General features: G+C 32.6%; 2 protein-coding genes across 5 annotated transcripts; one reads left to right on the forward strand and one right to left on the reverse strand.

Annotated features, from left to right (window-relative positions):
• Positions 1-6,568: 6,568 nt before the first annotated feature.
• Positions 6,569-9,761, reverse strand: LOC132190682 (pentatricopeptide repeat-containing protein At5g11310, mitochondrial). Of its 2 annotated transcripts, XR_009441160.1 has the most exons (3): positions 9,142-9,761; positions 6,754-8,801; positions 6,569-6,643 (listed from the first exon to the last, which is right to left on the reverse strand). XR_009441160.1 is itself a non-coding variant. In XM_059605723.1 (2 exons), the coding sequence occupies exons 1-2, from the start codon at positions 9,728-9,730 to the stop codon at positions 7,582-7,584; spliced, it is 1,809 nt and encodes a 602-aa protein (XP_059461706.1). In that variant the 5' UTR covers positions 9,731-9,761; the 3' UTR covers positions 6,569-7,581. The 2 variants fall into 2 exon arrangements, 1 of the variants encoding a protein (XP_059461706.1); XM_059605723.1 differs by having other exon boundaries at positions 6,569-8,801.
• A 1,400-nt stretch (positions 9,762-11,161) lies between these two features.
• LOC132190487 (photosynthetic NDH subunit of subcomplex B 3, chloroplastic) lies at positions 11,162-18,214 on the forward strand. 3 transcript variants are annotated; one of them, XR_009441140.1, is made up of 7 exons: positions 11,162-11,377; positions 11,474-11,587; positions 14,484-14,537; positions 14,903-14,965; positions 15,262-15,324; positions 15,794-15,884; positions 18,129-18,214. XR_009441140.1 is itself a non-coding variant. In XM_059605494.1 (6 exons), the coding sequence occupies exons 1-6, from the start codon at positions 11,177-11,179 to the stop codon at positions 15,827-15,829; spliced, it is 531 nt and encodes a 176-aa protein (XP_059461477.1). In that variant the 5' UTR covers positions 11,162-11,176; the 3' UTR covers positions 15,830-15,973. The 3 variants fall into 3 exon arrangements, 1 of the variants encoding a protein (XP_059461477.1); XR_009441141.1 differs by lacking the exon at positions 18,129-18,214 and adding an exon at positions 17,453-17,508; XM_059605494.1 differs by lacking the exon at positions 18,129-18,214 and having other exon boundaries at positions 15,794-15,973.
• Positions 18,215-21,711: the final 3,497 nt, after the last annotated feature.

The following is a 21,711-nucleotide window of genomic DNA, read 5'->3' on the forward strand; positions in this document are numbered from 1 at the left end:
TATTGAATTAAATTTGTAGAATAAATAAGAGTAATGATATACTTAAATTCTTAGAATAAATTGTTTTTTCATAAATAAAAAATGTTATAAATAAGATGAGAGTCCTTCTATTAGGATGTGGTGTAAAACTCAGTTTTACAGCATTCGATAGAAATTTGACACATTAAGCAAAAACACCAAATACAATATAAATAAAAACACCGTAATTTTAATTCAAATCAATTTTATGAACTTTTTCATTAGTTATAACCTGATGCCCACTACTCACCACCGAACCCCCAACCACCTCCGAGCTCTCAACACCGAAGTCTTCAGAACTAATCTAGTAGTTTTCTCAATGCATATTTTTTTTTTTCAATGCATATTTTGTTTATGGGGTATTTTGTCAAAAAAAAAAAATTATTTGTTGTGAAGAGTTATATTATTTTTAAATAAAATCATAACAATTTCATTAACAAACTCGAAAGAAATCAAACCACTCTTTTTTAAAATATATATATATTCTATATTTTTTATTTCACAATTATTCTACATTTTTAGTTCCAACTAACCCGGCCTTAAATTTTTTTTTATCTTAACATAAATTGATCAAATAATTAATTAGAACTGTCATATCTGCGAGATAATTATGAAATAAAAGCGTAATTTTTTTCATTACTATTTTTTTAATTATAAAATAGAGTGGAAGTGGTGGCAATAAATTATTAAAAGAGCTTAAAGGGGACACGTGTTGGAGAGTAGTTGGTGGGAGATTGCGGTGGTGGAGCAAGTAATGGCCACTAGGACTTGGAAGGAATTTTGGGGCACAGGTTCTCTCTCAAGTACATCTGTTGACTGCTACCACCATTACACTTTTACTATTATATCCCCGCAGTCCTTCCCACTTTGGGCTTACTGTACATGTTTTCCACTATTGCCCTCGCTTGACTTCATCATTCACCACATAAACCAACCTTGCAATTAATAAAGCTCAGTTCGAGTTTTTTAAGGTAAAAGAATGAAGACGATCAGACCCCTTTTAAAGGATAAAGTTAAAGAGAGTTCCTTTATATTAAATAAGATATATTTTAATTTTTATATTCTATTTAAAAACTATTTTTCACCACAAAATTACTAATTAAGTTTTTATATTTAATTTTTTTAATATCTTATTTTCAATTTATGAAATGATTAATCCATTTAATCTATTTTTCAATTTTTTATTAATTTTAATTTTGGAAAATTTTATTATTATATAAACAACTGTAAACACAGGTATTGTTAATAAAATTCTGTAAAAATATTTACAAATAAAAGAAACATTATCTATAATATAAAACTATATATGACTATAATAAAATAAGTATTAAAACGCATAACAATAGAACCTGATTTCATTATGAGTAAAGTTAGAAATTATCACATAATGTTGATGTGTCAATTTCAACTAACCATTATCACATAATGTTGATGTCATGATGTGTCAATTTCAACTAACCATTTGATCGATCATTAAAAAATACATGAACGGTTGAGATTGTCACATCAACACTGTGGGATCGGTTTTTTTTTTTTTTTTTACATGTTTGTACAAGAGAGGAGAGAGGAGGATTCGAATTAGTGACCTCCGCTTCATGAGGCGTGATCTTCAGCTGATTGAGTTACCCCTTGAAGACAACACTGTGGAATAGTTGTGAGATAAAAATGTAATATATAACATTTATCTTTATCAAAGATACTTTTTAGCTTAATTTTAATATTTTATGATATGATTATCAAACACTCTTAACATGTACAAGACAAGTCAAATTTTCCTAACAAATAGTCATTAGTAACTAATTATTAAAACATAATCTTTGACTATTATCATTTTATGTGTAATTTATGATATGGTCTTGGGCTTCTTCTCTCTTGGCTGCCAGAGGAAATTACAGTCTAATTGGAATCAAAGTATTGCCGACAGTACTATGATTTTGATGATTTTTTTTTTTTTAATTTCTTTTTAGATTAAATTTGATAATCTAAGAGAGATTGTTAGGTTTTGATTTTTAGATTTATGTTTATGTGTGTGTGGTAGCCTCTCAAATTCCCACAAAATAGTAATAATAATAATATAGAGAGACGAGAGGTGTATTATATATAGGTTAATTTTTCAGGAAAGATAATACACCATAGGTTCCCATAGCTCTTACCGAATGTGAAAGCGCCAACAGACTGGAGACAATAGATAACATATGCTTATGAAAGGCACCAAGAAAACGGTGACTTTGATACCATAAAATTCTGCTTTGATATCATGTTATCACCTCTCACATATCAACTCTAATGCTATGTTAAATTATCACTTGATTTATGATTAACAAACCGGTTGTGAAAATTGATTTGTAAGATGTAGAAGAGACAATTGTGCGTGTGGCGTGTGAAGACAACAATAGAGATTGTAGTCGGTGCATGGAGGTTCGTGCTGGATCAAATGAACTCTCAAATTTTGTCAGTGTAAAAATTAACCTCAACAAAGCGTTTGGTATACTATTGTCCAAGTGAAAACACACAAAAACATCTCTTAAATGAGAAATTGAATGGGTGTAGAACAAAGGCTTATGAAAGGCACAAAGAAAACGATGGTTCTGATAGTATGAAGAAAAAGACAAACTAAAAACTTGATCCAGCTGATTACCATGGCTATGGTTATTGCAATTGAAGTTACCTTTTGATGGCACTAGCTAATGGCTTTTGCTAAGCACTTTCCCTTACTTTTTCCTGTGTTGGTCATCTTCTTGGCCATGCATCACACCTTGAGTGACACATGAAACACACGAGACTTGGATCAACAAAACCAATCATTTAGTGGAGGATTTTGGTTTTTGTTTACTTGTTGTCCCCATTATTGTCTCTTTTTATTCGGATTTTCATAATTAAAAATAGAGATAAATGCAAAATTGGTCAATGTAGTTGGCTTAATTACAAATCACTCTCTATGATTTAAAAAATAATTTATAGGTCCCTAGGGTAGGCCAAAATAACATTTTACTCCTTAAACTCATTTTCCGTTAAATGAGTTAACGGAAACCGTTACATTACCACATCACACCCAATAAAAATAAGACACGTGTTCTTTTTTATTTATGCTTTTAAAAAATAACAAATAAGCTTTTTCACATCATTTTGAGGCTCCAACACACACTCCACGTCAAATTAAATAAACCTAATCCCTCTATATCCTTTGTACTGCTGTCATCTTCATCTTCCCTAGCGATTCTTGTCGTCGTCTTCATCTGCGTTTAAGATTTGGGCATTTGCGTTTTTTGGCAATGCTTTCTATGGAAACAATCTCTCCCTCTCTGTGTTTCTTTTTTTTTTTTTTTTTTTTTTGTTCAATGGCAAGTACTTTCTAATTTGTGTTAAATAGATGTTGGAAGATGGTGGCTTTAAAAAGCAAACCGTAGGTTTGTCTTTTAAAAAGTGATATCTTTTTTGAGATATGCAATTATTTTTTTTCTTTTGTTGGGCTTGTTTTGCTCCTTAGTGTGCATGTGTAAGATGGTGCTTGTGCTTGTAGGAATATTCATCTGTGGATGTAAGTCTTAACGGAAAACGCAGATAAAGACGACGGCAAGAATCGTTGGAGATGATGAAGACGACGGTGGTACAAGGGAAATAGAGGGATTATGTTTATTTAATTTGACAAGAAGTATATGTTGGAGCCTCAAAATGACATGGAAAAACTTATTTGTCATTTTTTTAAAAGCATAAATAAAAAAGAACACGTGTCTTATTTTTATTGGATGTGATGTGGCAATGTAACGGTTTCTGTTAAGTCATTAACGAAAAATGAGTTCATGGAGTAAAATGTTATTTTGGCCTACCCTTGGGACTTATAAATTATTTTTTAAACCACATGGAGTGATTTGTAAATTATGCCAACCACATGGACCAATTTTACATTTATCCCTTAAAAATAAAGGAAGTTGATCATATTATTTAGTTAATGAAAAAAAAAAAATCATATTTTAATTTATTATTTTGCTTCCTTTATTTAACAAAAAAGTTAATGTTAAGAGGAATATTTTCATGAATGATCCAAAAATTTTCTTTCGAGAGAAATTAAGGGAGTAATTCATCTATTTTTCTTTTAACATAAGAGTATAATATTGCCCTTTTGGCTTTATCCTGTGAATGTAGGTCGTTGATCGAATCACGTAAATTTTTTTGTGTTATTTATTCTATTCCACTATTCTTTTATATTTCTATGATCTTTATGAATTTCTTCATAAACAAGAGAAAATATTAATCATTTGGTGTATTATTATATATTTCGTTTTTTCTTTTTCCATCCAATCTCTCCTTTCAAACATTAAAAATGGCTCAATTCACTAAAAATTTACCCAAAAAAAAAAAAAAAAAAAAATGTAGCCAATACACATATTTTATACATATGTAAGCTATATATATATATAAAGGGTATCTAATGGTGCAAGAAATATTAAAGAACTAATTTGAGTGTGAGACCGAACTGATTTACTGGTTATTTAGAAGAAAAATAAAATAAATGATAAATTTAATAATTCGGTAATCCATCCCCATGACGTCCACCATTTCTTTATTGGTGTATATGGAGATAAAAAAATCTCAAAAAAAAAAGTCAGTTTGTTTACGTGCATGTATATCACATGAGTTTGAAAAGATTATTAGTTCGGTTATAAGTTCAAATTCTAACTCATTATTTAAAACAAAATTAAATGAACTAAATTTAAATATTTAATATTCTACTCGATTTTATTTTATTTTCTTATATATAAAAAAAAAATGAGAGTAGATATAGCATTCCTCTTATATATATTGTTTTTTAATTTTTCCATCCAATCTCTTGTTTCAAAGACTAAAAATTGTTTGATTCACTCAAAAAATACAAAAAATAGGTGAAGTCAATACACATATTTTATAGGTATGTGAGCCTCATATATGTCACAGATTGACTTACTCGAGAACCGAAAAAAAAAAAATAAAAAAAAATAAAAAAAAATCTATAGGGTAGATATAAAATGTACAACTAAGGAAAAAAAATGCATAAAATAAGATAATTAAGCAAGATATGGACTCAGTTTTATATTATCTTGGTTAACAACATTAAAGTCTTAATTAATTCAACTCTTGTTATGTTTCAAAAATTTCCATGGGATCACGAGCATGATTCTTGAAAAATAACAAAAATTGTCTTAATCACCGATTCAAGGAGACTAATCCGAGTTTAATATCACGTATAATATATATTAAATTGGGTTGGAGGAATTTCCTTCAACCTACTTTATAAAAGTGACATGTGTTCCTTAAACATGTGAGATGGACATGTTTTTTTAATAGTAAGGACAAAGTTGAAATAAATTTTATTAAAAACTCATGTGAATCTTACATGTTATTAAAAAAATAGACACATTTCACTTTTATAGATTAGGTTTAAGAAAATTCGTTCAACCCAATTTGGAAAACTGTATCCTATATATATAATCACGCATGCATTGCACAGCCTTGCTTACAATAATAGGGAGTGAATAAAATCTTAATTCATCAATAACAATAACATGATAGTCTTGTTTAATTCCTAACAAAGGTGAATGCCGAGATAGAAATTTCCTCAAAACAACCCACTTTAATAAATGCCACATATCTTTTAACATATTTGCGTTCCTCAAAAATTAATGTTTAAATTAAAAAAAAATGCGCCGCTCACATGTAGAAGGACACTTGGCATTTATTAAAGTGGGTTGGAGGAAATTTATGTCATGATTGTCTTATGATTGAAATTTTAAAGGAGGCAGGGGGCACAATTCTTCTCCAATATGGGTTGAAGAAATTAATTTTTCAAAGATATTTTTTTAAATTGAGTTGGATGAGCTTCCCAACCAAATTTCGTTTACGATAAGGTTTTTTTTTTTTTTTTTTTTTGGAACAACCCAATTAGTAGGAAAAACAGGATAACTTTGTTGATAGGGAGATGATATGCAAATCTCCCCCAAGTCGATTCCACGTTTGGCTCCAATGGGCAGCTAGCACTCCCCCACTACGTACGGCATGAAAAGCAAAAGCATAGGCGTGAAACTTATTCAAAAGATGCAAAACACGTGCTGAGCTACACAAGAAGTCAACGAATCCATAAATACAATGTACTTCTTCTCGTCATCCCATTCTGAATATGATTAAACCTAATTATCATCTTCTAATTTAATCCTTAATTTCTCAACCACTCAATACAAAACATCCCACGCCATTACATTCTTATTAGGTTGCCTGAGAATTCCAGCTCTTATTTTATTTATTTTCAATTCCAGCAGAATCCAACCCTTGATCTTCTAACAAAATTCATGACCAAGGTGCCCTTGATGTATCAATGTGCAAGTGGTGGCACTACTCAGTTGACAAAACCCATCAGACCTCAAGAATTATTAGAGCCATCACATCTTCCAATGCACGCCATGTTTACACCTTGGATTGGGATCTCTTGAAATTTGTTGTCCAAATTGAATGCAATCCTGCTGTCACTATATGGAGGGCAAATTATTTAGGGGGGACCGGCTTGGCCTTAATAGAGTAGTTTTTGCTAATTGGTCCCTCCTTAAAAATTTTTTGGCCCTAGGTCCCCAAAGTCAAAGCGGTTCCGTCCCTGTCTCTAATATATGGGGAAGTCATTAGGAGTGTAAGCAGGCTAAGAAGAAAGATAAGTCACTACAAAAATGCACAAGGCTTTTTATTTAACGAGCAATGCATACCACTACAAACCTTTTAGGCCTTTGTGGCCCCAATGACATCCTGATAGAAATGCTCGCAATCAACAATGTGGCAGGTGAAAGTTTGCTATCCTTGACAACGCAATAGGGTGCAGCTATCTGACAATCTGTGCAAGAATTTCCTCGCCAATAAAGTGTTTAGTCTAGCACTCCCAATCCCTATTTAGCAACTGTTGATAGGCCTTAATCAATGTCCCATCAGAACCCATGTCTACTGATTTACAAGAGAATTACCGTTCACATTCACTTTCATAATCACATCCTCGCCTAGGCCTTAATAGAGTCCACTATTTTGAGACTAGCTTCCACAAGAACTTCATAGATAGGAGTCTGAAAGCTTTTCCCTCATTCCTGGTCAGGGTTCTGGAGACCAAGAAAACAGAAGCTCTATTGTGCAAGTGATCCCAGGTGAAAGAAGGAAGTGGTGGAAGTGATTGCAGCATCAAAAACCCTCCAACCCCATTTTCAAATCCTAAAATACGTGCACCTCAAATTCCTACAAAATTTTGATTTAATCCTCCAGCGTCCAACTCACCTTCCATTGTTTCTTCAATGAACAATCCCCAAAACTCGGCCTGCACATGCTCACAGGTTCATATTTGATTTGAGCGACTTGATTTCAGCCATCCATTAGAAAGCTGCACGCATATCATTTACTGGAAGCTGGATAAGTTTTAAGCACATGCTAACTTGTAAAACACAAAAAGATCTCCAATTAGTCATCCATTAGTCATTCCGATTCAATATCTAAGTTCAACTTATTGCATGTGCAATTAAAGAGTTCTTTACTCCTCATGCTGGCTCAAAATTTTGAGTACTGTTAGTTTTTCTTCTTAATTTCCTCTATCAACTGGTCTGCACTTGATACAACATTCTTAGATGTATTACGACACTTAACAAGTTCTCTTGGATCTGTACAAGTCTTCAACAAATCAGACATTGCTTCGGCTTTCTGCATTATAGATGTTTTCTTTGTGCGTGATGCATCTCCTTCCCCCCCATATGTATTTGGCAACTTCATTGAATGAGGGACAGAAGACATCATGTTCCGTAGTTTCTGTGCCATTTCATTCATTCCTTGTTTCTTTAATTCATTGTTCATTCTCTGGAAAGTAAGATACTGAGGAATTATGCCCCTCCGAGTCATGTCCTCAAACTCTGCAACAGCCTCTTCAAATCTATGCATTTTGCAAAGCAAATGAACCAACATAGTGCTTGTAGCTAAGTCCATATCACAACCCCTGGCTCTCATTTCCTTGCTAACTTGAACTGCTAAGTCCAGTCTCTCCTCCTCACACAACATTTTCATCAAAAGATGGTAAGTTAGACGATCTGGTGTATACCCAGATCCAATCATCTTGGTATAAAGGTTCATACCCTCCTCAATCTTCCCATGTTTAGAGAAGTACCGAAAGAAATAGTTATAGGTTGTAGGAGTCGGCAAAAGGCGGTTATTTATCATCATCTTAAGGATCTTACTAGCCCCTACAAGATCTCCTGCCTTACAATAACTCTTCACCAGGGAATTGTATGTTGCGATAGTGGGCCCTGATTCTAAAACCAAAAACCGCTCCAGCATCCGCATTGCCTCTTCAAACCTCCGGGCTTCTCCCAATGCATCAATTATTGGATTATACACGATCGCATTTGGCTCAATTCCTTCCCTTCTCATTTCATGCACCAATTCAATTGCCGTTTCAGCACGACGCATCCGGCAATACCCTTCCACAAGAGTGCCATACGTCACAACATTTGGTTTCACATCATCCATTTTCATCTTCTCCCAAAGCTGCTCTGCCTGTTTGAGTATCCTTGATCGAAACCATCCATTCAAAAGTATATTATAAACCCGTATTGACGGAACCCAACCTGGGTCCAACTTCCTTCTCTGATCTAAATATTTTGAGGCTGGCTTTACATGCCCTTCCTTACAAAGGGAATCCAACAAAATCTCAAACAACCTCATCTCTGAATCCAAACCACGAATTGGGTCTAAATTACATGCAAATTCAAATGTCCGAATCGCAGGTTGGGTCAAACCTACAGAAGTTTACCATAACATTAGGATCACAAATCTAACAGCCACAACTTCAGTTCCATATGCCAAAACATCACCAAAAAAATTCTTAATAAGATGCATAATCAGATATCTCCATTTAAATAACAATGAAAATTCCAAAACTTCAACTCAAATTTCATGCAAATTCGTGTCTCCTCAATTACATTACATGTGAATTTGGATTGCAAAAATGCAACTCTAAAATACAAACTCAAAGCTTAGCTCCAATTACATGCGAAAGTTAAAATTGTCCAATGCGAATCATCAAGCAAGGCCAAATTCCATAATCAAATTACTTGCAAAATTCAACCTTGTTATTACCTGCGCGAGCGTAGCGTCTGATCATAACCGCAAACGTGTCCCTAGAAACCAAGGCGCGCTGTTCCTCATCTCCACCAATCCGATCAAGAACCAGCGACCACGCGGACTCGAACTGCTTGGATTTCGCGAGCACATTGATCACGGAGTTGAACAGCGCCGCAGAGGGTTGAAACCCAGGCCGCTTCTCCGCCCAAACAAAGAGCGTGTGCAGCAATTTGGGGGAAGAATCAAACCGTTCAAACACGGCCTGTAGCAGAGCCGAGTCCGGCTCGATCCCTGCCCGGTCCAGCGCAGCCTCGAGGGGTGGACCGGGAGAGATGGTAGGGTCAGCGAAGAGGTCAGAAATGGTGGAGAAATCATTTTGCGAAGAATTGGGGTTAGGGTTAGGGTTTGGATTCGGAGGTGGAGGAGAGCATTGTGGGTGGAGCAGTGGGGGCCACTTGATGAGGGGGTTACCGGGAACGGAGAGCCATGATTGGTCGGAGGAGAAACGGCGACTAACGGTTTGAAGATAGCCGTTAGGGTTAGTGTTTGGTTTGTAGAGGATGGAATATAGAGAGAGGAAACGGAGAGTTCTGTGAAACGGCATTTGGGAGAGAGAGAGAGAGAGAGAGTTTACTGTAAACTGTGTGGAAACAAAGAGAAGTTGTTAATCACCTGAAGCAGACTTTTGTTGTGGGGATGGAGTCTATTAAGGCGAAATCTTCAATTTCAGATTGCGCCTTGACAACTCTTTAACCTAAGTTTTTTATAAAGAGGCGACAAGTCGACTTAATAAATCTCAAAATAATCTTTAAAACCATAACATTGGGAAATGGATCTCTCCATTTCAAATCCTCTCAATTTCCTAAAGTTAGTGCATTTAGAATGGTAGGGTTGTCCAAAAATTTTAACTTCAAAAATTTGGACAATTTTACCCTTCTAAATATACTAACCCAAGGAAATAGAGGAGATTTGAAATAAAAATTATCCTTTTCCATAATGTTGAAAGTATATATTTTAATTTTTTTTAATAATTTGGAAAGAAAAAAAATACACAAATAATTCTCAAACTACCACGGTACCACCCCTTCTTCAATTTTGTCAATGTCCTTTCTAAACTACTAAAGGATGTCATTATCCATCGGAAGGCCAACAAGAAAATAGAAAAAAACGTTTCTAATGGATCACTCAATTGATTGGGAACCGCACTTCATAAAGTAGATGTCACTAATTCAAATTAATCTTTCTCTTTTGTGAATATGTTAAAAAAAAAAAAAAAAAACCATACAATTTTTTAATAAGACACAAAATATCTTTATAAATATGAAAATAAAAAACGATTTTTTAAAATTGTTTACTTTTTTTTTCTTAGATTTTTTAGTTTTTAGTTTTTTTTATAATAATTTTAGGAATTTTTTAATTTTATGAAGGGTATTTTGTTATTAGGGACATTTATTGAGACATTTGAAGACGTAAAATAGTTGTTTTGAATTAAATTAATGTATTATTTACTCTCTTAATTTTCATATATTACATATTTATTATGTAACTCTCATGATTCTCATAAGTTACATATTGATTATGTAACTCTCTTAATTCTTATAGGTTACATATTGATTATGTACTTATTATATTCTTACCCATTCAACTATAAATAAGTTATTTTATCGTACAATTTCTATCAAGTGAAAAAAAAGATGTAGCTAAGAAAAAACTTTGACGTGTGAATATAGGTCATAGGCCGAACCACCTTAATCTGTTTCTCTTTATATTTTTTATATACTTTAACATGACATTTTTTGGTAATTTATAAGAACGTTAATATAATTTGTAATTTTTGGTAATTTAGATGAGACATTAACAATAAGGTGAGAGTTTGAAGAGGTATGTGTATTTTTTTCGTAATAATTTTTTTTTTTTTTTTTTAAAAAAAAAGTATTATTTTTAAAGATAAAGTTTTTTAGCCATATTGCGTCGACTGTCGAGAAGCTCGTTCTTTTGCTTGAGCTATAAAACCGAGAGCCACAGTGCTAGAAAATCAAATAGTAATAGAATGGCTTCCCTGAAGTTCACGGCAATGTCGCTCCGGCGGCCAGATTTCTCCTCCGGGACCGGAAACTACAGGAACGCCGACGCCGTCAAGCTGCACCTCAGAAAGAAACGCATCTCTGTCTCGGTGGCTGCGAATTCGCCGGAGGAGCCGTCGCCAGCTCCACCACCGGAAAAGCCAGAAATCGAGCTGGAGTTCATCGGGGTGCATTTGACATTCGAATTTTGTTTGGAATTATAGAATTTGAATAAAATAAAATAAAAAATGAAATTTGATTGGTTGTGATTTTGGTCATGGCAGCCGAAGCCTGGGAACGACGGGTCGTACCCGGTGGAGAGAGCCAAAGAGATTAGTGGTGAGAAGCTTCTGAGGAACATCATGTTGGATAACAAGATTGAGCTCTACGCCACGTATGTAAGTCCTTTTTCTTTTTCCTTTTTTATTTTTTTATTTTTTATTTTTTATTTTATTTTTTTACTTTTTACATTTTTATGAGAAATGCTAATATCACTTTTATAAGAGATGGTTTTTTTTTTTTTTTTTTAATTCACTTTTTGGTTTTAGTTTTTTCTTCAATGAGCCTTGTGTGTGGGACTTCACCCCAACTAATATAGAAAATAGTGAATTTTATTGATTAATTTAATTGACTAATAGGCTCAACACATAAAATATTCAATTAAATTTTGAGATTTATGGATGCAAAATCGGAACTCAAAACCTTTGCTATAATACCATGTTAAATCATTATTTATTTCAAAAACTTAATTTGATAAAAAATAAATTATTGTACAAGTTGGTATTATCCCAAGTAAATTATTGTACAAGTTGGTTTCAAAATCTTGACCTATTATGGCAATGTGCTTATTTAAGGACCGGCTTATTATTTGATTTCAAATCAATTCTAAATTGTTTAAATTGTTTAATCGCTTTTTTAAATCTTTTTTTAAAAAAAAAAATAAAATAAAATTCCAAATTGTTTAAATTTGTACAAAATAATCACGTTTAGGCTCCGTTTGGTTCACGGATTAGACCCTTGGATTGGACTAACTAACACTAGGTATAACTAGTCCTTTGTTTGGTAACACTCTATTCCTGGGAATAGTCTATTCCCATAGAACTACTAATTTCATACATACAGGGTTAGCTAAGCCACTAAAAAATGAGTGACTTAGCTAATCCATTACTGTGGGATTAAAATTAATGTGTAAAATTGCCCAAAAAAACCCTATCCTTCTCACACCCACAAGGTTCTCACGATCTCTATCTCTCAAAGTGAGTCTCAGTTTTTTTTTGTTCGTTCTCTCTCAATTTTTTTTTTTTTTTTTTTTCGTTTTCTCAGCTTTTTTTTTTTTCTTTCTCTAGCAGTTTTTTTTTTTTCTTCTCTCTCAGTTTTTTTTTTTATTTTTTATTATTATTATTATTATTTTTTATTCTCTGCAACGTTTATTTGATTCTGTTTCTTCATCTCTATGTTTTTTCTTAAAAAAAATGTTTATACCGTTTATTTTTTTTTATTATGTTTCTCCTTCTCTCTTTCTCTGTACCGTTTCTCATTTTTTTAAAAAAAAATTTTTTTTTTGATTCTCTATAACGTTTCTCTTTGATTCTGATTCTCTGTCTCTCTGTTTTTTTTTTGTTTTTTTTTTTATTTTTTATTGTTATTGTTAGATTTTATCTTTTAGTAAAGTTTGGACCCAGATTTGATATGATGATTATGTGATTTTTTTTATATAAATAAAAAATAAAAAGCCCACATACATGACATAATTAAAAAAAAAAAAAAAAAAATTATAGTATAGTTGTTTATGTTTTTTTTAAAAAAGGTCCTTAATAGTATAAATTGTATAAGATCACAATACGATTTCATTCACCAACATATTGCATTGTACCAAACGAAGGAATATGATTAGTTAGTCTATTCCAGCGTTACAACCAAACAAAGGAATAGGATTAGCTAATCTATTCCACATTCTTCTATTCTCAGTGGTAGCTAGTCCTTTTTCAATGGACTAGACAATCCGCGAACCAAACGAGGCCTTAGTATTAAACAAGTGGCTAGATTGTAATTTTCTTTTTTACTACCCATTGTACATCAAACGCACTTAAGCCATGAACCTTAATATTTCTACCGTGCGCATTGTTACTCAAATGACATCGGTTAAGTAGTGAGGATGGCATGATTTTTGGTAAAACCCCTTCTTAGTAGCATCTAGTTTGCGGATTACTACCGCAAGCGGGTTCGAACCCGTGACCACTAGGAAGAAAGAAGGAGGGGAATTGAACTTTATCCCCTGCTGCTTTACCAACTCAACTATCACCTTGGCGGTTGAGGATGGCATGATTTGTTCAACCCTTATATGTTATTCCAAGTGTTGAATTTTATGAGGAATAATAAAATACGAGAGTAAAAAATGGGAATTGGATCTCTCTAATTCATAGTTCAAATTATATTTTACAAATTCACTGATGTATTTTAAATGAAGTGGCATTATATACACTGTTAGATGCAACACAATAAAATATGGATCATCACCATTTTAAATCATGTTAATCGCTACTATCTCTGCTATTAAGCAATAATTCACTTTCCAATCACAATTTTTTTTTCCCAAAAATTCCGAAAACTATTTCTACCATTGATATTTTATAATGTTATATAGTTTAGTGATATGTTAAAGTCTTATTATCTACAATAAGTGCAAGGACATGTATGTGCCATTTGACTCATGAGGGTCAAATTGGGAAGTGTATGTTTTCAATTTCAACTTTTAATTAGTAATGGGAGTGTAAGATTGCCAGCTACTTACTGCCCAACGTTATATATAATTCTCATGTATATTTTAAAAAATAAGTGAAGCCTAGTGGTGTCTTTTGCACTACCAATTGGTGTTTACTTTCTTCTTCGATAATGATTGTCTATGATGATAATTCTCAACAATGGAAGTTGTATTTTTTTTGAGGAAAAACTACTCTTAACTTCCCTGAATTTTCATCACTTTTGTAATTACCTCCATAAAGTTCAAAAACTCTCAATTTAGTATATCGAACTTCCAATATTTTTTGCAATGTCACCTCTCGGTTAAGTTTTTTAGTTAAATTCTAATGAAGGAATGTCAAAATTACCAAAATACTCCTTTTAAAAAAAATTGATAGCCTTTGAACTTTGAGAGGTAATTGCAAAAGTGATGAAAATTTAGAGGGGTTAAGTGAAATTTCGCATTTTTTTAATTAATATGTTGATTGACCAGTAATGTACATTTTAGTTGTATTTTAGATGATCTAATGTGAGATGGTGGTTACTTTTGATTAGGGAAAAGTGATGAATTGTGGCGGTGGTGGAAGCTGTGGAACTTGTATTGTGGAGGTATGATTCTAACATTCATCCTGCACTTTCTGCTTTTCATCAATTTCTTAAGGTAAAGCTTTTATGATGCTGTCAGACTCTCTAAAAGAACATTTTTTCAAAAATTGGTTTGTCTAAGGAGTGTTTTCTGCACATTGTTTCCAAGTTTCTACGCAAAATGTCTAGACTTTTACAAGTTGAAACGCAAAGATATCAACAGTTTGTTTCTGTTCATCCAGAAAAGGAAAAAGATAAAGATGCTTCTTGGGAGAATGAGCAATATATGAGTAAACCAAAGCAACAGTTGAGGCATATTTAGGAGACAGATAGATGCAGAGTGAGTGGCTTTCTAATTAAGTGCAGCTTCCTTGTTCCTTGTTGTGCAGATTATTGATGGAAAGGATCTTTTAAATGAAAGAACAAATACAGAGCTCCGGTATCTGAAGAAGGCAAGCTTTCCCTCTCTATTGTAAACACTCCCAACCTTTCAAGCTTCCCCAATTGCTAATAAATTATTGAATCAAATGGTAATAATGGTCTGTAAAAGGCTCTAAAGGTGTTAAACATCAATAGTGAAATTTGGACGTTCAAACCGTTGCTTCTATAAAAAAAATGATAGCATTTCCCATAATTTAAAGCAGTGTAAATTACTATCTTGGTATGTGAAGATTTTTTTTTCTGTTCATCATGAAAATTCAGTTTTTAGAAAATGGCTAGTTTAGCTAACTTGAGTTATTATGTACAGAATCCCGAATCTTGGAGGCTTGCTTGTCAAACTATTGTGGGAAATAAGGAAAATTCTGGCAAGGTACTTTCCAAACAATTTATTCTTCTTCAGTTGCCACTGTCAATGTTTTTGAGTTAAAATCTTTCTCCCATCAAACTCTCCACATTTTTATTTCCTGCTGAAACAAATAACGCCGCAGTGAATTAGAGGGTTGGGAGCTTTTCTATTTTATCAGAACTTCATGTAGTTTTGCTCCATTGACTTTGAAACTAATAAGAAGAATTGAAGTTGTTCACTAATGTGTGATTAGCTTAGGGTTTTGTGACTTCCATCTAATTTCTTATTCTGTTCCAGCAGAAAGATGAATGCTTCGTTTATACTTTTACCGTTATACGAGTCCTAACTTTTTGAGTAGACCAACTCTGGATTTATGCAAATTACATATTTCTGGTAGATAGATTAATTTAGTTTTATCAACTGAAATGAGAGCACCATGGTTGTTTTGCATTTAACAGAGCTAATAGTTTTCCTTTCTAATTGTTGGTTGTAGGTAGTGGTTCAGAGGATTCCGCAGTGGAAGAAGTAATTAAGAGTTGACCCTATTCATTACACTAAAAACATGTTTACATTCAAAACAGATGGTAAGAATTTTAAAATTCTTAGCTTGGCATGCAGAAATAGATAATGTATATTGTTCAAATGTTACTAGTAATCTCTGCATATTGGTTTATGATCTGTCCACATGATGGAATTAGCAAGTTCATTTTTATTGTTGAAAGCTTTGTATGCTTATTACCATGCCATATGTAGGCCATTTGATGATAAATAGAGGGATATGGTTGATTTTTCATTAGTCTGAATTTCTTGTAGAAACTATTTTAGCTAATGTAGTCTTGTATAGTGTACTCATTCTCCTCTGTTTAATAAAAAGAGCAGTGAAAAGGAAAAAGAAACCCTTAATTTGAAGTCCTTCAGAAATTAAGAATCCAATATTTTTCTCTTATTGGGTTCTATTAGGAATTAGTTTGATAGTCACAATGAGAATCATAGTAGGTTAAACAGAGTGTCTGTACAAATATGTTTCATTGTATTCAAAGCACTCAGTTTGATTAATAAACTATTAAATATTTTCAGTTCTGAGGCACATTGACCTTATTGTGTGTTCTTTTCTCTCTATTCTTCTTCTTCTTCTTCTTTACACCAATTTGAATTGCCTCTGAGAAGTGACAAACTTTCTCCCTTTTTCTTCTCCATTACAACTCCAGATCAAGCTCTTCTCCTTAAATATTAAAACTCACAATAATTCATGCTATATCTATCACATTTTTTAAAAAAAATCCCTTTTTATCTTTTTAAATGCTTAAGAAATTCTCATTGCAAAGTTAAAAAATTATAAAAATGAAGTTATATGAGTTTATACAAGTCAAACCAAGTATATAAGAGTTCGGCTCGTTTAATAAACGAGCTGAAATTTCTGTTCAAGTTTGGTTCGTTTATTAAACAAACTGAACTCAATTCATTTGCAATCCTATCTAAATCTGTCTTACATTAAGAAGTTCGAGAGGTCTTTGCCAGACCTATTTACCATTTTGGAGGACACTGGAAGGTTTTCATTTCAAAGAAAATTTGAATCACATTGACCCACAATATGCTTACAAAGAGCCCTATCAGTAGCTCTGTGAAGTATTTTCCTCCAACCCCAAGAACTTTCCCTTGGAACTGAAACCAAAAACTCCTGCCATTTAAGTAAATAAGCTTGCACCCCTGTAACCCAAATGGATTCAGACTCTGCAAAGAAGTTCTCTTATATTCTAAGAGAACCTAGACCTTTTATATTTTAAAGAAACTTAAAACCATTTTTCAAACATAAGGTTTGGGATTAATTCTGCTTCATTTTTATTAAAATATAATCCTTTAAATAGCAATCACTTTAAGATAAACCCCTACAAAGATAACTAATGCAATACTAACTCTAAAATAAATAACTAGATAACTGAAATACAAATAGACGCATGTTTATCTCTAATCTAAAAGTACTGATAACAAAACTAGTATAAATTAATCTTAAATGAAATCTAATTCATATTAAATATAAGTTTACTCTAATATAATGTCTATTTTATCACTAGGTTACTTCCGTAACAACTTGATACAGCAGCTTTCTTCCAATTTGTGACTTTCCTTCAACCTAATCCACCCTCTTTTTTAGGTACACAAAGTAAACCCTATGCTACTTCTCCAAAAGCTATGACATCAGGGACATTTTACAAATAAGCATTGAAATTTTGCACAATCAACTTTATGTAACGGTTTTTTTTTTAAAAAAAAATAATAATAATTAAATGATTAAATTTATCAATTTTCACGTGACACTCCATATTTTTAGTGGCTGACTAAACAAATGTCAACGTCAGATTCTTGTTAATTATCGACAAAATTGTATTCTATGCTCTTATTAAAGTCAAGCAAGTGCCGAGTAAAATCAGACATTATTGTTTTATTGGGCCAGAACGAACATTAAATAGCAACACTATACATAAAAATTGTGTTCAAATTGTTTCGATGGGGGAGAATTGGGAAGGAACACAATGGAAGGCGTTGGGAATAATTTCACTCTATTAGTTCACCAGATATATAATGGGCCTCAAGACCAATACCAACCCACCAAATTAATAATGGGCCACAACTTTCAACACTTATAGAGCAAGTCGAAGTAGAAGACCTAATCATATCCTATATATAGGCCTCTATACCAGGTATAAACCCTAGACTCAATTATTGTATATTGGGCAGACTTTTTTCAAATTAACTAACTTAGGCATCGAAGTGAGACCTGCTGGCACCCTACCAACGACGAGTTCTCTTAATTGGTTGTTGTCTTGCAGGAACACGGCACCTCAAAGAACATGAAGAACGTCTAGATCACACCAATCGGAAAAACTGTTGGACAAAAAAAATGTCTCAACAGAAGCGAACAAGAAATCCCACAATTCACTTGTTTGGAAAACTATGCATTCCTTTTGGTTTAACGGTACTAAAATGCAATTTTAAAAAACATGATCAAGCCTTCTGTAAAATCGTTGTTCATCATTTAAAATTGTACATTTTTAAAAAGGCACCACTTGCTTGCGTTTTTTTTCAAACGCTTTTCCAAACAAGGTATTTCTGCAATTTTGTTTTAAAACAAACTTTTATCTAAAAAATTACAAGGTTAAATGCACTCTAAAATACTGGAGGGAAGTTTTTTCTACTATTATATTTTGTTAAGCCGAAGTAATGGGGACAAAAGATTGCAATAAACAAATAGCTACTTAACTGGCTACGAGATCAAATTGATTGCCCAAGGCCCTAAGTCAACTTGAAGCACATGTGTCTTGACCTGTGACCACTTGGCCAAGCCAATAATTCTTAAAGAGTATTTAGGGTCCGATCCGTTTGCGATTTCAAAAATTGTGATTTAAAAATAGTTATTTTATGATATATAATTTGAAAACATAGTTAAGAGTTTGACAAAATTGCATTTTAGCCTTTAAAATTTTTCATTTTCAAAAAGCATCACATTGTTTGCGATTTGAAAATGTTGTTGTTGTTTTTTTTTTTAAATGTTTTCAAATCGAAATATTTTAAAAACGCTATCTCAAATGATCTATTTTTTACAATTTTGTTTAAAATATACAAAATCACAACGCCAAATGCACTATAATAACTTGGTCCTTCACACTATTTGAATGTGATTTTAGACTTTTAATGAGGTGATTAGGCTTTGTTTGATAATTAACACTGGTTTTATTTCTTTTTTAAACAAAAAATTAACAAATAATCCAAAACAAAAACACTCAAAATTATTCTCATATTTTTTTCAAATAAAAAACAAAATATATATATAAATGGGTCATCAAAATAGTTAAAAATGGGTGGTTGAAAAGATTGATAAGTTTTGGCATTTTCTATTAGCATATTCATCTTTGTGGAGCCCCATTGGAATCCCTTTGAAGGAGCCTCACGTTCCAGAGTCATGGAAAGTCACTGGCTTTTGTTTGTGTTAGGATTGGTGCAGTGGGGGACCGTGGGACAAGTTTGGTCACAAATAAATGTCTGTCAGGAAAAAGTGCCTGCGCTTACTGTTTACTTATCTTTTTTTCCTTTACAACGCTCTCGATCTGTTCAATAGGTGTTCCGACAGCTTCATTATACTCGGATCCCATCGGAAGTTGAGAATGAAGCCTAACTTTCAAAAATTCAAATCTTCTCCCATTTTATGTTTACTACTATATGGCTTAAAGTCCTTGCAACGCTCTCGATCTGCTTGAATAAGTGTTCGGATAGTCTCATTGTACTCGAGTCTTATCGGGTAACAGGTACGACAATGACATACCAAACCCAAATTATTCTTTTGAAACCAAGCAAGCCATCGGTGCATAAAGTTGTTTTCGGAATGGAGATCAACAACGTTAGCCGTCTAATTTGCTAACAATTTGGTTAGCTATTTAGCTGCCTAAATAAATTTTGACTATTTAGCTACCTAATTGGACAACTAAGTTTTATATAGACTCTCTCGTAATAACTATTAACAATTTAAATATTTAATTGTTGTTGTGAATTCCAATATTGTTTTTTATAAAGTCATTGAATATTGATAAATAAATAGAGCTGCTAAAAAAAAAAAAAAAATGGCTATCATTGAGTTAGTGTCGATATAACGGGCCAATGAACATCGGTTATGAAGCGTGGTTGTATGTTACGATCCTAATTGAATATAAACTCTTCAGCATACTCTCTTTCTAAGCTAGTTTTCATGAGTAAAATTTGCATCAAAATGTTGTTCGAATAGATATTCAGACAACCTCGTTGCATCCGATCCCCATCAAAAGTCAAGAACGAAGCCTAATATATTGACAAATCACACCCAAATGATTCCTTTGAAACCAAACAAGCCCACAATGCATAAAGTTCATTCTCTATCCTTCACAATTGCTTTGTTTCCTTTCAAAAATATGCCAAGGATTTCAGATTCAATGGCATGTGAAGAGAGGGGGGAGCGTATGCCAAATATTCCTTCATTATATATTTTACTACTTTAAAGGGTCAAAGTCCATATGATTAAACACTCAAAATTCAATAAAAATACTACTTTTAAGTGCTCTATCTCTATCTAACCAAATTGGTCTTTCCCCAAACCTTATTTAATCAGTTTGGATCAAAAGATGGGCCCACTTGGGCCAAAAACAGATGCTGTTGGCCCACACCTCTTACACTTTGGGCCTGCCTCCTTTCGGGTTTTCCCATTAAGTGAAAATCGGCCCTACTCGCACCGCCAGCTGGAGCGCCCTTTCCCAAATTCCCAATTCAAAAAAGAAAAATCATGACAAGACAAAAAGGCACCCTTTCCCTTTGCCTTGAAGCAAAGCAAGCAAGTCAACGCAATATATTTGCTAACATTTTTCAAAATCCTTTCATGAATGTTCCAATTATCTGATTCACAAAAATCAGATTTCCTTACAATTTTTTTTAAAAATTGTAAATTCTCAAATTACGTAATTAAAGCCGTTTCTTCACACGTAAATGCTTCGATTTTGCAATTTGAGAGGGATCATCTCAAAAAAAGAAGATAGATCTGTAGTTTTTATGTTTGTTTAGTTTAACGGTTTCAAATCGTGCGGTTTAAACCTTCAAAACCGCAGTTCTTTTGTTAAAATTGTGTTTTAATGCATCCTCTTGCCTATTGCATGAAAATACAGATTTTTTTTTGTTTTTTTTCAAACCGTCATTCTTTTTAAATGCACTCTCAAACGTAATATTTTTCATGGTTTTTATTTAAAAACGCGTGTATTTTTTAATAAAAAAAATATAAAAGAAATAGAAATTTTTATTATTATATAAGGGAGTAAGCATTTGAAAATATAAGAAGTGGTAGAAAGCCAAACAAATGAATTAAGAAAAATTTTCAAATTAACGTGGCAAAGGTTTTTAAATTAAAAAAAAAATGCAATTCTCTCTCCCTTGTCTGCCACTCACGGTCTACCACGTCAGTTTGAAAATTTTTCTGGATTCATTTATTTGGCTCTCTAGCACTTAATATAAAAATGCATATAGCATTTCTCTACTTTATAATTAGTAAATATAATCATTTTTCACAAATTATGATTTGTTATATCAATTTGCAAGGAATTTATAATAATAAATGATATTTGCATATAAAATAATGCTAAATTATTATTACTCATACTCAATCATGCATCTTATGAGATTACATTCAACATTCAAAACAAATCCCACCATTCAATGGGTATAATAAATTACACAAGAATAACAGTTTAAATTAAATGACTTTTAAGTTTTAATCATTCAATTCAAGTTAGAAATTTCAAATAATTCACAAGCAAGTAATAAATCATCGAAGGAACACTTGAAAAATTCACTATTGATTTATTTATTTTTTTCTTTCTTTCACGTGTTATATTAAAAACT

The sequence above is a fragment of the Corylus avellana genome, chromosome ca8, assembly GCF_901000735.1.
Source record: "Corylus avellana chromosome ca8, CavTom2PMs-1.0".
Lineage (NCBI taxonomy): Eukaryota > Viridiplantae > Streptophyta > Magnoliopsida > Fagales > Betulaceae > Corylus > Corylus avellana.

Coding starts and splice junctions, on each gene's coding strand:
- LOC132190682 (XM_059605723.1), bottom strand. CDS start 9,730: ATGCCGTTTCACAGAACTCTCCGTTTCCTCTCTCTATATTCCATCCTC. Junction 8,802..9,141: donor CAGACGCTACGCTCGCGCAG/GTAATAACAAGG, acceptor AAACTTCTGTAG/GTTTGACCCAACCTGCGATT.
- LOC132190487 (XM_059605494.1), top strand. CDS start 11,177: ATGGCTTCCCTGAAGTTCACGGCAATGTCGCTCCGGCGGCCAGATTTC. Junction 11,378..11,473: donor TCGAGCTGGAGTTCATCGGG/GTGCATTTGACA, acceptor TGGTCATGGCAG/CCGAAGCCTGGGAACGACGG. Junction 15,325..15,793: donor ATAAGGAAAATTCTGGCAAG/GTACTTTCCAAA, acceptor TGTTGGTTGTAG/GTAGTGGTTCAGAGGATTCC.